This window comes from Haliotis cracherodii, unplaced genomic scaffold (genome assembly GCF_022045235.1).
Source record: "Haliotis cracherodii isolate W230 unplaced genomic scaffold, xgHalCrac1.p SCAF_10, whole genome shotgun sequence".
NCBI classification, from domain to species: Eukaryota; Metazoa; Mollusca; class Gastropoda; order Lepetellida; family Haliotidae; genus Haliotis; species Haliotis cracherodii.
The window spans coordinates 51271858-51286837 of record NW_027266265.1 but is presented as its reverse complement, the minus strand read 5'-3'; the positions used below and the strand labels follow the sequence as shown (position 1 = coordinate 51286837).

Below are 14980 nucleotides of genomic sequence, written 5' to 3'. Positions count from 1 at the left end.
ATACAATGCATATAAGATTTTGATTACTTTAGTAATCACACGTGATAAGATTATAATGTTAAATCCTTTGAATACAGGAATAATTATATAAACGTCTTCTTAAGCGAACATTGGTAAAGATCAATCATCTCCACCACCCCTAGAGTGAGACAGGAAAAATGAAACCTTGGCCAGACATGCGCTGTTTCACTTCCGTGGAATAAAGCCCGGCATGAACTAAAACCGAAGGGAAAGCGCAGCTCAGACAGTGACAGAATTACTTCTCTTTGATAAACATGCCGTACGCCAACCAGCCAACAGTTTCAATCACACAACTCACAGATGAAAACATAAAGTTTATTCTTGAGGACACTGATTTAAGGTGATCAGCTTGGAAATGTCACCCAAATGCGTAATCAGTGGGTTGACATAACACAGTAGTTGCAGAAGACTTTCTAAACAATAGCCATGCAACAAACCAAATATATTGTTAGCATCTGGGCGTTTGAAAAATCAATAGGTGCAGCTATATTCGTTATATTTGAGTACCGTAGTGGAAACGCGGGTGCTTTCTTTTGATTTCCATGGTTGAACAACACAGCATCCCGAAGTACCCTTTCGTAAAATTAACATTACAATTATTATTTTTACGTCCTCACTCTTTCATCGCTGTTGAGCAAATTCACTATAAGAATGTTTAGTTCCTTTCTAGCAGGTTAAGCTAATATAGTCAGATTTACTCTAGAATGTTTATGTTATAAGACATTGTTTACATGGTAATGTAAGCATCCTGCCAACTTCTGCACCTTTGAGTTGAGTCAAATTTTGTTTTGGTATTAGTCCATATATATTAACAACCTACAATCCACTGAGACAATTTCAGGAAAGTAGACACAGTTGACACAGACTACTCTTGTCACCGGACATCAAGCTCTGTAGATGTCTGAGTTACAATATACGCTGCTTATGAGACCAAATGAAATTATAGCAGACACTTGGCTTCCAACAGGTGGCTTAAGTTGCAGACTGTACCCTCTGTTAAATGAATGTCAACAAAATTTGAATATTTCGTGAAATAGTTTACAATTAATTTTACAGCAATATATGCTTCTGTTCACAGTGTTGCGAATAGTTTACGAAGAGTGTGCATTGCTGAGGTACCTACCATAGGTCAGTATCTGTAATGTTTCGTAAATCTTTTTATTCACCCCATGTCATCACCAAACATTGCTGACCTCCCGTTGTAGCATGGAGCACCCATCAGACCTTCTCTAGCATGTCTGTGTCAGTCATTTACATTGTCTGTGTTTTGGCCTGTGAAGATCCGGGGTAGAATAGGTCTTCAGCAACCCATGCTTGCCGTAAAAGGCGACTAAGCTTGTCGTAAGAGGATCGGGTGGTCAGGCTCGGTGACTTCGTTGATGCATGTCATTGGTCCCAATTGCGTGGATCGATGCTCATGTTGTCAATCACTGGATTGTCTGATCAAGACTCGATTATTTACAGACTGCCGTCATATAGCTGGAATATTGCTGAGTGCGGCGTTAAACAAAGAAACAAAAACAAAAAAAAGTCTGTGTTTTAAAAATTCACTGACCTATATGGCTCCTTAAATGACAGATTTTTGTTTATGTTGGGAGCATGGGTGACCCAGACGACTCAACACTGTGATTTGTTCTGCTGAGTTGCATCCTTTAAGTGTATGAGACACCTTTGATTATGGGTTTGAATCCTGGTTTGCCCTGATTGTTCCTTTGCTCCAAAGCTGTAACTGTCCAAGGCCTCCATCACTCAGGACTCCCCCCCACGTCAAGCTGACATGCTATGATATAACTACTGATCAAAGTGGTGTTAAACCAAACTCACCCACTCAAGATGTCCTGTCGTTAACCGTGCAACTACTTCACCCTGGTTATGTTCATACACATAAACATTTGTATTCATATTGAAACAGAATAAATGAAAAAAATATTTTGAAATAGATACTTCTTTTTTTTGGCCATTGCAGAATTTATTGACCCTCAGGTATTTCTTTCATTGTTGCAGCAACAGGGCACACTATTTCTTCATTAATGATTTTGTGTATACAATTTGTTCCATGTTGCTGTTTTAGCCATTGACTGGGTCCAGATGGAAGCCAACTCCACAGTTCTGTTTGATGAGTTTATTTCACATCGACTTGGGCTGATTCCACTCACTAGTGATGAGGTGGTTGACAAGTTACAGTACTGCAGGGTAAGCATGTGTCCGACTGTTACATTGAATATGAGTTGCTTAGTCTTTTGATGATAGTGTTATTTACAAGCAACAACCAGTATTTCTTCAGAACATGTAAGAAGAAAAACCTCTTTGGTATTTGAATAAAGTATTGTAAGTGGTAATATAAATGACTGAATGTTACATTATGTTTAGCCCTTTAATACACGATACAGCCTGAGACTCAAGCTACAATGTGTTTGGTCTGATAATTTGATGTGTTTTGAACTGACAGCTGTGAAACTTGTTATAGGATTATCATATGATCATATACAGAATAAAGATCTACTTTTGATGCTCATGATGTCAATCACTGGATTGTCTGGTCCAGACTCGATTTACAGACCGCCGTCATATAGCTGGAATATTTCCTGAGTGCGGCGTTAAACAACAAACAAACAAAAAAAATCTTAAATTTGAGTTATGGTTTTGTCTGAGGCATGGGTGGTTGACTCCCCCAGGGTGCTGCAATTCACTGTACGGAGACTCCAGAGTTGTATCCCTTAGACATGCCAGGATCATTTGATCATGGGTTTGTTCCTAATCATGATCCTTTGTTTGTTAGCACAATGTATACTGTATATGTATAATGTATATGTGGAAAACATCCTAAGACCTGCTCCACTTTGGGCTTTCCTCCCACATGAAGCTGACATGTGGTGATTTTACTGAAATGCTATCCAAAGAGCAGTAATACACTTAAGTTGCGACCTGTGAAGATCCGGGGTAGAATAGCTCTTCAGCAACCCATGCTTGCCGTAACAGGTAACTATGCTTGTCGTAAGAGGCAAATAACGGGATCGGGTGGTCAGGCTTGCTGACTTGTTTGATGCATGTCCTCGTATCCCAATTGTGTGGATCGATGCTCATGATATTAATCATTGGATTACAGACCGCCTTCATATGGCTGGAATATTGCTGAGTGACGCGTTAAGTAACAAACCAACCAACCAACCAAGTTACCCACTCTGTAATGTTATCTTCTGGAATGTGTGATGCATATTTCAGGACTGTACCTGTGAGGAGTTCTGTCCAGAGTGTGCTGTGGAGTTTCAACTGGAGGTGAAATGTCTAGATGACCAGACTCGCCATGTCACCAGTGCAGACCTTCACTCCTCAAACAACAAAGTTGTTCCTGTAAGTTTGTCACTGTGTACGATCAAGATATCTCAAGATATAAGTTTAATTTGTAGTTGAATTGAAGAAAATGCTCATATATCATATAAACTCATCATTTTTCATCAATCATGGGATGGTAGGGTTGCCTAAGGGTTAAAGCATTCACTCATCACGCTGAGACCCAGGTTTAATTTCCACATGGGTACAATGGGCCCATTTCTGGTGTCCCTGCGACACGATATTTGCTGGAACATTGCTAAAGCAGAGTAAAACCATACTCACTCACTCACTCACTCACTCGTTCAATCCTTATATCTTCATGCTGTTACTGTTAGACGTTTGGTTAGAAAAGTGTCATTCAAATACTGTCCAAGATTACTTGTCTCCCTTTGATTAAGTCAGGTGATTTTCTTGCATACTTCAATGGTTCATTATATATGTGACCCCATGTTAGACTGTCCAAGATTAGTTGTCTCCCTTTCAATATCTCAAGTGTTCAGTGAGTGTGAGTGAGTGAGTTAGTATGGTTTTACGCCGCTTTTAGCAATATTCCACCAATTATCACGGCGGGGGACACCAGAAATGGGCTTCACACATTGTACCCATGTCGGGAATTGAACCTGGGTCTTCGGCGTGACGAGCGAACGCTTAAACCACCAGGCTACCCGACCGCCCCTCAAGTGTTCAGGTTGTATTATTACAATATGTACAATTATTATATAATATGTGAACCGAAGGCTGTAAGGTGTCATGCAAAGGCTGTCCAAGAGCAGTTGCATACTTTGTTGGTTCATTTTACCATATGTGACCCCATGATTGTAAAGGTGTCATGCAAAGACTGTCCAGGATTAGTTGTCTCCCTTTGGTTTAATCAGGTGATCTGGTTGCCTACTACATTATATATATGTGACCCCATAGAGACCCATTCTCCCATTGTAAGAGGCGACTAGAGGTGCTCAGATTCTGACTGGGCTAATTGGCGTGGATTGTTGCTCATGTTGCCTGGTCCAGGTTATTTACAGGCTGCTGTGATGTAGCTTGAATATTGTTGACTAAGGCATTTAACAACATTCACTTTCCTATACTGGTGTCAAGGGGGCACAGGTGGCCCAGTCATCTAAGGCGCTGCGATTCGCTGTGCAGAGGTGCGTCCCTTGGGCACGACAGAAACCTATGATTGTGGGTTCAAATCCTGGTTCGCCCCGATTATGTTTCTAGGTTTGTCAGCACAATACCCATGCTCGTGGCTTTCACCAAAGTGGTAAATGTCTGAGATCTCAATCACTCCAGGCTTTCCTCCCACATTAAGCTGACATGCCGTGATATAACTGGAATAATGTTAAAAAACGGGCTAAAACAAGGACTGGTCGGCTCAGAGTCAGTATACTGTGTCTGAGTGGGGTATTCATGTTAAACTGCGGCATGGTATCTCAGTGAGCTAGCACTATAAATCGGCATCAGTCCGGACTAGTAAAAGCAGCCTCTTACTCACACACACGTGCATGCACGTTGCTATATAAGTGCAATAATCTTGAACGCGACGTTCAACCCCATTTCACCTCACCTCACCTCACCTCACCTCACCTCACCTCACCTCACCAAGTTGATGTTTGAATGACTTAAATCAATCTAGTTAGGCCTGCCAATAGACTTCTTTTAATGGCTGTAGAGAAAAACCTGACTCCTGTTGATGCAACATGAATTTGTTCATAGATCATTTTGTCAGATGAAAATCACACAGAATTGCCATAAACTAAAAAAGCAATCAGTATCATTGCTTGATGCATGTCATCATATCCAAATTCTGTGGGTTGTTGCTCATAAGGTCAATCACTGGATTGTCTTGTCCAGACTCGATTATTTACAGACTGCCGTCATATAGCTGGAATATTGCTGAGTGTGGCGCTAAACAACAAACAAACAAACAAATCCAACTGGAAATTTTCAAACATAAGGTCATGATGAATAATTTACGATGTTTACCCCTACCAACCCCGATATGTTTGAGAGTATTGACCCCTATTGTTAACCCAGACTGTTTCAATGTTATTCAAGACATGAAATTGCAAAAATGATCATCTAATAACTCATTTAGGTGAGATCTGAAAAGTAAAAAATCCAATAATTCATTTAAGGTGAGATCTGAAAAATAAAAACAAAACAGGTTTTGTAAAAAAAAAAATAGTTTATTCTTGTAACAAATGTAAATGTGATGCAACAGTTGTGCATGAAGTAAGATGTCCCCGGGCCCAGGAAATGTTATAGTTGTAACATGACTTGTAAAAATGTGAATAACAATTAAGTTAGGAAGAATCTGATCACAAATATATAATGATATAGAAATATGTCTTAAAATGAAAAAAATATATATATTGAAAAAAGCATGATCAGGATAAAATTGGTTTCAATGTAAATGTTGCAAAAATAGCTTAGGGAACGATAATGATAAAATTGGTTTCAATGTAAATGTTGCAAAAATAGCTTTCAGAAAAATAACAATTATCAAAAACATATATGATTTAACATGCAGAACACATCTATGTAAACTACAGCGTACATAGCATTAACAAATGAGAAATCGAGTTTGGGTAGCATAGTTCAGTATCCATATTGACCAGCTGAGTAGCTAATGATAACATTATCCTACTTTTAACTCCGCCATGTTGAGAATGTCCTTGATAGTGGGCCTGCCTGTTGGATCCACCACAAGGCACAACCACACCAGGTCCATGAGAGCCTGTCCCCCTCTCAAAATGTCGGGGGGTAGTTCCCCCTGGATGATCTTCATGTAGACAGCAAAGGGGTTGGAGCCATCTGAATCAAAGTAGGCTGGCTCTAGGGCAAGCATTTCATAAACGACGCAGCCAAGTGACCAGACAAATGCTTGTTCGTCGGGGTTGTTCCGCGTAAGAATCTCCGGGGCTTCATAGACTGGTAATGGCGTGCCCATGTTGAGGGCAGTGATGTCCTGTTCATCTGGCTGACTTTCGGTTAAGTCAAAGAAGATCCTGCCGTCACATGTGAAGTTGATAACGGCTGTGCTTAGCTTGCCAGAAAAACCGGAAGCATTAATGAGGACCCAGCGACAGAATTCACACACAACCTTCCATGAAACTTCGTCACTGATGCGAGTGCCGTTCTGCTTGCAGGCTTCAATGATGTCTTGCAAATTTTCTGTTTTTTGGTAGATGGAACACTGGTATTCCCCTTCTTCAAACGAGGCGAGGAAACTAGGATGGCTTGTGTTGATCTGAGATCCTTGAAGCAGAACAGTTAGATATTTAAAGAGTTGTCCTAAGTAGTGGCGAAAAAATGGTTATCATATTTACCGATGAAACAGGAATAGTGATGAAACAGAAAAACAGAAATGTTATATTGTAAGCTGGTAAAAGTCGTAGTTAATGATAAGATAGAATTGATTATCACAACTAGTTAGATAATGGAAATGGATTTCATCCATACCGGTAGTAATAATACCATAGTCTTATCATAATTAGCATGGTTAGTGATAAAGTAGAAACAGAACTGTCATTAGTAATAGAACTGTTATATTATTGTAATTAGTGATAAAATGGAAACGGATGTCACTAGTACCGGTAATATGACTATTATTATTGTGATTATTACTAAAGTATGATGGGTTCACTATGAAGCAGATCCTGCTTTTACCGGATGGCTGTATCTTGAGGATGACTTTACTGTTGTCAAACAGACAGGTTGCTGGGTATGTCCTGTTCAGGTGGTTGGAACCGTTCAGGGAGGCAGGGTCGATGAGGAAATCACTGAGTCCGATCTTGCTGATGTTGTTTGCAATTTTACTTGGCACAGGTAGTGTCAGCATCTAGGGAAAAATGGTTTTGTCAAAGTACTTATCATATGAAACTACATATGTATGTGTGATAATTAAGTCATTTTACAGTTGTGGATTTCACGAAAACAGAACAATGAATTTTCGTTTTACGATTTGTCTGTGATGAAGTGTTAAAATATGAAGGGAGGACCAACAGTAGTCAGTAGAAGTTATTGAGGATGTCAATAATCAAGATAAATATGATAAACCTAAGTTAAGTTAACGACTGAAGATTTTGTGTTGAAAGTTCCAATTGACTCACAGGAATCATGGTATGTGCTCTCTAACAATTGTTTCAAATATAAATGAAAACAATGATTTGAAATGAGCTCTCTTTTGATCTAGTTATACATGTCTTTTTTGCTTCTTATTTTCTTTTAGAAAATATAGTCTGTAAAATGAGTCCAAGCATGAACATGTCATAGTCAAATATTGTGTGGTGTTAGGGAAAACTACAGTAAACTACGGTTATCACGAACTCAACGGGACCACTAGTTTTGTTTCCTTACAATCGTAGTTTGTTATGAGCATGTATACAGCATATATACAGCAAATAGCCGGGACCAAAAATCAGTTATGTCCATCAGTTTGTTATGAGTGCGATTGTTATAAACATTGTTTTCTGTAATAACATATGGAATTTACGAAAATTAGAGACAATTGTGACCTCGACACATGCATTACGGCCTATGAGAGGTCAAATCATCCTCGATTATCCAGGGTACTATATCTCCATTCTATTGTAATAAATACCCTGAACCTATTCATCACTATAGCTTTGTTTTGGAAATGATCTCATCTACATATCTTTTATCACTGACTAAGCTCAGAAAACTTGCTCATGGGTATGACCTGTGTGGACAGTTTTTTGTTGTGTGATGTCTGTCAAATCAGGCTCAAAACAAAGCTGTAGTGGCAAATGGCTCCAGTATTTATCATAGAAGAATAGGGATGTAATGCAGCAATACACCTGATACACTGGGGAATTGAGCATGAGGGCAAGTATGTCTTGAATGCAAATATAGATCAACTTGGATTCTACTTGTGCAAGAGTATGTAACATACTGACAAGTTTTGAGGCAATGTTGTTGAAGAGAGTATATAGACATGTGTTACCTGGTCGACACGCTTGAGTGTGACGGACTGTAGGATGGTGTTCCTGCACCAGTGGTTGAGGGTGGGACAACATGTGTTGCTGTGAAGTTGGATCACAGTCTGGGTGATTGGGTTGAAGGAGTGGCGCATAGTTCTGCAACAGAGTCAATCATGCAATCAGCAGCGTTAGAAATTGGCACTAGTCCTTGTAGATAAGCGAGTCTGGGCTAGGCAAAGTGATTGATATTTTGAGTTATGTCCGACACTGTTGAGATATGAGGCAATCAACCAGGTCACCAAACTTCACCCTCCAATCTAGTCTGTCTTACAGACCCTGATACAAATATATCAAATCCAGCCCATGCAAGTCTATAATGTTTGGCAAGTCTAGATTACGGCTGTATCTGAAAATGTAGAGAGTCTCCGGGCTCCCTTTTATTATATTTTTATTAAGATAACTGAACAACTGTTTTTTTCGGTATGATGTGTTCATTTCAGAGACCAGATGTTAGTCTACATCTGATCCAATTCAGTTGTCTCTTATGACACACTTGACCAGCAATAGGGTGCCAGGGAAATATCGAGGGATGTAAAACCCAAACAATTAGCAAGTTTTAACGTTGCTTAGTGGTAAAGAATCAAAGTTCTCTCTGAAATAGGTCTGTCTGTTGCACTTCTTTCAGGATTTGGGTGCAAGCAGGTAGGGGTGAAACGATACAACAAGGTCCGAATACGATATGTATCATGATACAATAAGTATCGCAATACACATATTTGGTTCAAGTCACATGGAAACCTCTTGACTAGTTATTTCAGAGCAGGTTCAAAAGGTAAAACTAGCTATTCATAGTGGCTATTTTTTGTAGTGAACGTGAAACCCTATTTACAACACATTTCGCGATATTTGACTGAAGGAAATGCTGTGTGTCATTAAACGAGTAGTAAGTAACTTATTTTAGCAAGAGTATCGTCTTGTATTGATACAGAAAAAAACATTGTGTATTGTATCATTGCATGAACGCTCAAGATTGATGTATTTTTTCACCCCGACATGCAAGTGCATGTTCTGACAGCCAGTTTGAATTCGGATTGGCTGCTTGTGAACTATAATGATTATCAATGTTGGTAATAGTTCATGGTACCAAGCATCCTATAGTCATGATAGTCTGATCATTGAACTATCACAGACTGCTGTTACATGTCTTTATTGTTGGGAACATCAAATCTGTCATTGGCGATGTACATATTTGATCACATTCAGATTCTTGTACCTTCAGAGCTCCAGATAAGCTGCGTATCTGCGTAAAATACGCATCAGAAATACGCAGTGAAATAAAATCCAAGCGTATCAAACACGCAACGAACATTACAGATACGCTACAAAAATAAAACTTGTGCGTATCATCAAAATATTGTGAAGTAACCCTGCATATTTGATTCGCAAATCAGCAACTTATTTTGAAATTATAAACGGGCATTCCGTCAACCTTGTCAAACTCCACGATGACAGGTACATCATGATCATTTGCCATCACACTTTCTTGTGGAAGTATCGTGGTATTTTTTAGTCCCACAAAGCTCTCGAACCCACACGACACCAGTTTGCAGGGACTAGATGAATAGTGTTTTTAAATATTTAACTTAAATACCCACATGCGTAAAAAACTAATGGGTAACAGAAATTTGAATACTCCAATAGAATTACTGATACCCAATAATTTTAAATGCATGGGTAAAATACCCACAACACCAAAAGCTTATATGGAGCTCTGACCTTTGATTTTTTTCTTGTCTCGAACTTGATTTCTCAGCACAAGTTAGGATGTTGTTGATTGAGTTTGAGAATAGCATGTATATCCATTGCTATTTAATACCTGCAACAACAAGGAATAATCATCTGATGGGTAGTCTCACGTCTTCACGATCATGCAAAGTATGTGCTGCGAAACAAATAACCCTGAATCATTTACTAGCTTGAGAAAGGGCTGAAATTCTACATGTCCTTTGGATACCTTTGACAATAGACAAAGTGACACAGACTAGTGCCAATTTGTACACCTGATGCATACTAAAAAAAAATTGTTGCCATGGTTACAGGTGACGTCACGGCACAGAGAAGAGGCAAGTGAATATGAGGACACAGATGGTAGGTTGACCTCTGTCCTGATGTTAGACTTTCAGATCTGTGGAGGTCAATGTTTTTCTTATTAATAATTTGAGGCCCAGTCGCCTATGATGCAACTATTTGTTGTGCAGAGGTATGTCTCTTAGCTGGGATTGACATGTCACCTGGTTGTGTCATAGATTCTCCCTGATTATGACCCGTGGTTTGTCAAAACGGTGCTTGTGAGTTACCCCAAAGTGGTAATGTCTATGATCCATGGCACTTTGTTCTTTCATGGAAAATCAAGCTGACAGGTGATAAGTGAAGTGTTGTTCTAGTACCCCAAATTCTCTCAATCTCTATTAACTGATTAGATGTTGTATGATTAAATAAATAGAGAATCTCACCCGAGTGTCTTTTGATATCAAATATATCAACACAAGTTGATAAAAAAGGGAAAACTCCCGAGGCTTGCTGAGGATTTTTTCAAATTTTCTCAACGAGTGTTGATATATTTGATATCAAAAGACACGAGGTCGAGATTTGATTTTATCATCCAACATCATTCTTCCAACTTTTTCAGTTTGTAGACAGTAATAAGCAGTGTCTTAAGTGTAAAAAAAGTACTGCTAACAGCTTCAGTTGCAGAGCAATTAATGATGTCATTTGATTGTGATGTCATGGTGACCAATGACATCACAATGGTCTGCAAAGCATTGTGATGCAATTTCATTGCAGTGATGTCTACAGTGTAGATATCGCTTGATCTCACCCAAGCGATATCTCCTGTGGGAGCCAGTTTTGGATGATGATGACATTTAACATTTCAGACTCTTCATGGGGCAGTGGGGTAGCTTAGTGGTAAAAGTGTTTGTTTATTACGCCAAGTGCCGGGTTCGATTCCCCACATGGCTACAATGTGTGAAGCCCATTTGTGGTGTCCCCCGCAGTGATATTGCTGGAATATTGCAAAAAGCTGTATAAAACCCAACTCACTCACTCACTCACTCAGACTATTTATTCATTCATTGATCAGAAAAATTAGTTTAGTCATTTCCTGATGATTAATAACGATCACCGTTGTTTATGGCTTTTGACCATATGGCTGAAATATTGCTGATGAGATGGTAAATTATTTGTGAGCTTAAATGATTGACCAAATGGAAGGTTATTTATCTAAATATATGATAACCGAGTGATCACACATATGGTCAACTTCAGGTTCCTTCAGTGTAGTTACTGAATTTCAGACATTCTGATTGCCAAGCTACGCAAAGGGCAAGAGTTAAAGATTCGAGCATTCGCCAGGAAAGGTTTCGCCAAAGAACATGCCAAATGGAATCCTACTGCAGGTGTAGCATTTGAGTACGACCCTGACAATACCATGAGGCACACACTCTATCCCAAACCGGAGGAATGGTGAGTCTGATGCTAATCATCATTGACATTTTTAATAGGGCAACCAGTGAACTGATATATATTTCCAGCAAATATGAATGAATCAGAAATAGTTATATTTGGTGAATGATACTAAAATTAGTTCTCTTGATACGATCTAATAACTCTCTCCACTCAAGATCTGACAAATCCTCTGCATGAGGTAGTGTCAGGTGAACTTCTAAACTATTTGGTGCTCGTGAGCAAAGCATTTTGGAGAGCATATCAGACTTCTGTATCTTGAAAACGACCATCAGCTGGGAATTGAGAAAGGAGAATGGTAATGGCCACACAATGTTGTGGATGTTTCACACCCTGTTGTTTCAGTCACGTCTTGCAATCATAGACATAGACTATCCCTAAGCTGTGGCATCACATTTCTTTCACCAAACATAATTAAAACTACCTTTAAAGCTCCACCCATGGCCCCCAGTTAGAAGGCTGACATCTAAATGGCTATGTTTGATCGAAATATGGCCCAGATGACACAACGATGGTATCTTTAGTCGAGGTTGTTTATTCGTTACATATGTGATAACAAGACATGTATGTACACACATAGCAGCACTCTGAACCAGACTAATGTCATCCCCCCAACAACTTTCCTCCCTTACGTCATATGTACTATCACATAGACCATTATTTACCAATTGTAATATGTTACCCTGGCCACACCAAATCAATCACTGGCCTGGCGTAGCCATCTTGAATGGAGTCTTGCTCTCGTAAGATCTCTTTCTATTTATGAACATTTAGCCGTTTTTAAGTTGATTTTAGTGTTATTATGTGGACTATTATTACCTTAGCTTACTAGACCAAACAGAATTTTACCAGACTTGGCCATCAGGCTAGTGGCTACAGTCACTGTTTTTTTTATTTGGCGGTCAAAGTTTATGTGACATGACTTCCTCTCGAGGGTTTGTCAAATCTTGACAGTTTGAGATCTGATATCATAAGATTTGTTCTTGGTAAAATTAGATATGTTTTAAAGAAAATATTATTACTTCACTTATCATATAGGGTAATGAATTCCGATGTCAAAGGTTTATGTTTATGTTTTTTGTGTTAAAGGAATCCTTTTTTTAAATGATGTTCATCAAGTTTAGTTTGTCTTCCTGAGATTCCAAACTTCCTAATTATGATTCTTCTAATCACACAAACAGGTAGGAAAGTATTTACCTGTACATAGAGTTGGTTAACTCTTGTTCATAGAATGATTACAATTTTCACGATGTATAGTAAGCTGATTATGTTGGCAGTGATAGAACTTTGTAAACATATAATCATGACAACTAATGATTGCCATTTCAGGGTGTGCATCATGATCTGTATTTATGTTTCATTCAATCTTTGATTTCTACTTTGTGCTTTGTTAACTGTTATCATTATGCTTGTGTATTATTTTTCAGGCCTAAAAGTGAATATTCAGAAATTGATGAAGATCAGAGTAAGTAAACAAGCCGACTGCAACATTAAACAATATTCACTCATTTAACTTTTCACTTTGTAAGGGATTCCCTGTATTTCACAGCCCTCTCTCTTATTCCATGGCAAGTGATATTGTAGGTGGTCAAGTAATGATTCAAACACTCAGTCCGACCTTACTAGTATACATGGTATATTCTCCAACATATTTCAAAGATCATTGATTATTTGGAGCACCTTTCCCAAGTATAATCATAAATACAGTGAAATTTCCAGTTTGGAATATTGTGAACCTCAGCTCTCATAACCTCTGCCAATCACATGGCTGTCTATAACACGTCTTATTTGTGTCAACACATTGTCAGTTTTGCATGTATGACGATGTTATGTGAAATTTAATTATGATAACGCATTAAAATTTGAGGTTTTCAAATTTTTGTTTTTTTTCTTAGTAATATCTTTTGAGTTATTTCCTCAGACTATTAGAAACCTTTTGATGTATTAACAGAAAACGAACACCATGGGAGTAAACCATGAGAAACCAGTCAGTTCATCCAACTTCACATTTATAGAGCTTGTTAAACTAAATCCATCCGGCCTAGTAATCCTTTAAATTATGGGTTCAAGTTTAAGCCACTTTCTGCTCATACTGTGTAAGCTTATATAACTTACATCCATGTTTTCTCTGATTGCAGCTCAAGGTGCTTTTGATGTGAATGCAAGGCCTAACAAGTTCTACTTCAATGTTGAAGTGTGTGGCTCCCTCAAGCCAGAAACTGTCATATTCTCTGCCCTTTCGATCATCAAGAAGAAGTTGAGCGACCTACAGACACAACTGAGTCATGAGATACAGAATGATGTTCTCACCATCAGCTAGGGCTCTGGCAGACATTTTTGCAACATCATCATCATTTTCAACCTGTGATCATCTGAAGATCATATGAGAACTGTTGGTTTCATAAAATATTCTGATCATCCATGGATGTGTTAATTTGTTTTGGCCTACGGGCGGCCATTCCGTAAAAGAACCATCAATTGAAATAGCAGTAAACAGTTTGCAATAATAGCCAAACTGTTATGAATAAAGGTCTTTCATTGAAACAAGTATCAATGAACAACCCCGACATGACATAAGGTAGCAAAGAAAAGACGCCATATGATGTGACATTCCTCATATTCCTGGATGTGGTCTTGGACAATTTGTATGTCGTCACAATGACATCCATCTTCGAGATGTATTTTGCATTGTGCTGTGCATCTAAATATTTCAGTCTAACAGGGTGCACCGTTGACCAGTTGTCATGCTCTTAGGAGCCCAAATGTAGCCAATACAAGGATAAGCAGGCCCTTGTTGTCCGGAGTATGATCCTTGTCAGCACCCTGCCCCCTGCTTGTGTTTCAACGAAGTGATATAATCTACGACCTTTGTCACTGTGTGTTGTTGCCACATTACATAACTGAAATAATCCACACTCAGTGCTCAAAACAGCATGACATGCTGCTCACACTATTGACCATTGGTTGGCCCAGTTTGTCTTCATGGCTGAGATATTGCTGACTGACATTAAACCTCATTTTCTCACAAGGATATGTAAATTATGTTTTTTATGTCTTTTTAGACATGTTAGATGATGTACATGAACAATAACAGTTTCATTGTATACCCATGAAGAATTGTTGATTTGTAAACCTTTGGTTTGTGAACAGAATAAGGA

At 38.7% G+C, this 14980-nt stretch overlaps 2 protein-coding genes across 2 annotated transcripts; one reads left to right on the top strand and one right to left on the bottom strand.

The window, feature by feature from the left end:
• The first annotated feature begins 204 nt into the window (after positions 1-204).
• Positions 205-14219, top strand: LOC139452177 (DNA-directed RNA polymerase II subunit RPB3-like). Its single transcript, XM_071233541.1, has 8 exons — positions 205-361; positions 1100-1149; positions 2093-2214; positions 3244-3372; positions 10397-10445; positions 11654-11822; positions 13250-13287; positions 13961-14219. Exons 1-8 carry the CDS (start codon positions 276-278, stop codon positions 14140-14142), a joined length of 825 nt encoding a protein of 274 aa, XP_071089642.1. The 5' UTR covers positions 205-275; the 3' UTR covers positions 14143-14219.
• On the bottom strand, positions 5993-10150 carry LOC139452171 (serine/threonine-protein kinase Nek6-like). Its single transcript, XM_071233529.1, has 4 exons — positions 10074-10150; positions 8321-8453; positions 7024-7195; positions 5993-6612 (listed from the first exon to the last, which is right to left on the bottom strand). The coding sequence occupies exons 1-4, from the start codon at positions 10148-10150 to the stop codon at positions 5993-5995; spliced, it is 1002 nt and encodes a 333-aa protein (XP_071089630.1).
• Positions 14220-14980: the final 761 nt, after the last annotated feature.

What these genes read in the sequence shown, in the direction of transcription:
- LOC139452171 (XM_071233529.1), bottom strand. Translation starts at nt 10,150, where the DNA reads ATGCTATTCTCAAACTCAATCAACAACATCCTAACTTGTGCTGAGAAA. An exon ending in AGACAAGAAAAAAATCAAAG is followed by an intron (nt 8,454 to 10,073) that starts GTCAGAGCTCCA and finishes ACTCTGTTGCAG; the next exon opens with AACTATGCGCCACTCCTTCA. An exon ending in CCTCAAGATACAGCCATCCG is followed by an intron (nt 6,613 to 7,023) that starts GTAAAAGCAGGA and finishes TTCTGCTTCAAG; the next exon opens with GATCTCAGATCAACACAAGC.
- LOC139452177 (XM_071233541.1), top strand. Translation starts at nt 276, where the DNA reads ATGCCGTACGCCAACCAGCCAACAGTTTCAATCACACAACTCACAGAT. An exon ending in CTTGAGGACACTGATTTAAG is followed by an intron (nt 362 to 1,099) that starts GTGATCAGCTTG and finishes TTCTGTTCACAG; the next exon opens with TGTTGCGAATAGTTTACGAA. An exon ending in ACAAGTTACAGTACTGCAGG is followed by an intron (nt 2,215 to 3,243) that starts GTAAGCATGTGT and finishes TGCATATTTCAG; the next exon opens with GACTGTACCTGTGAGGAGTT.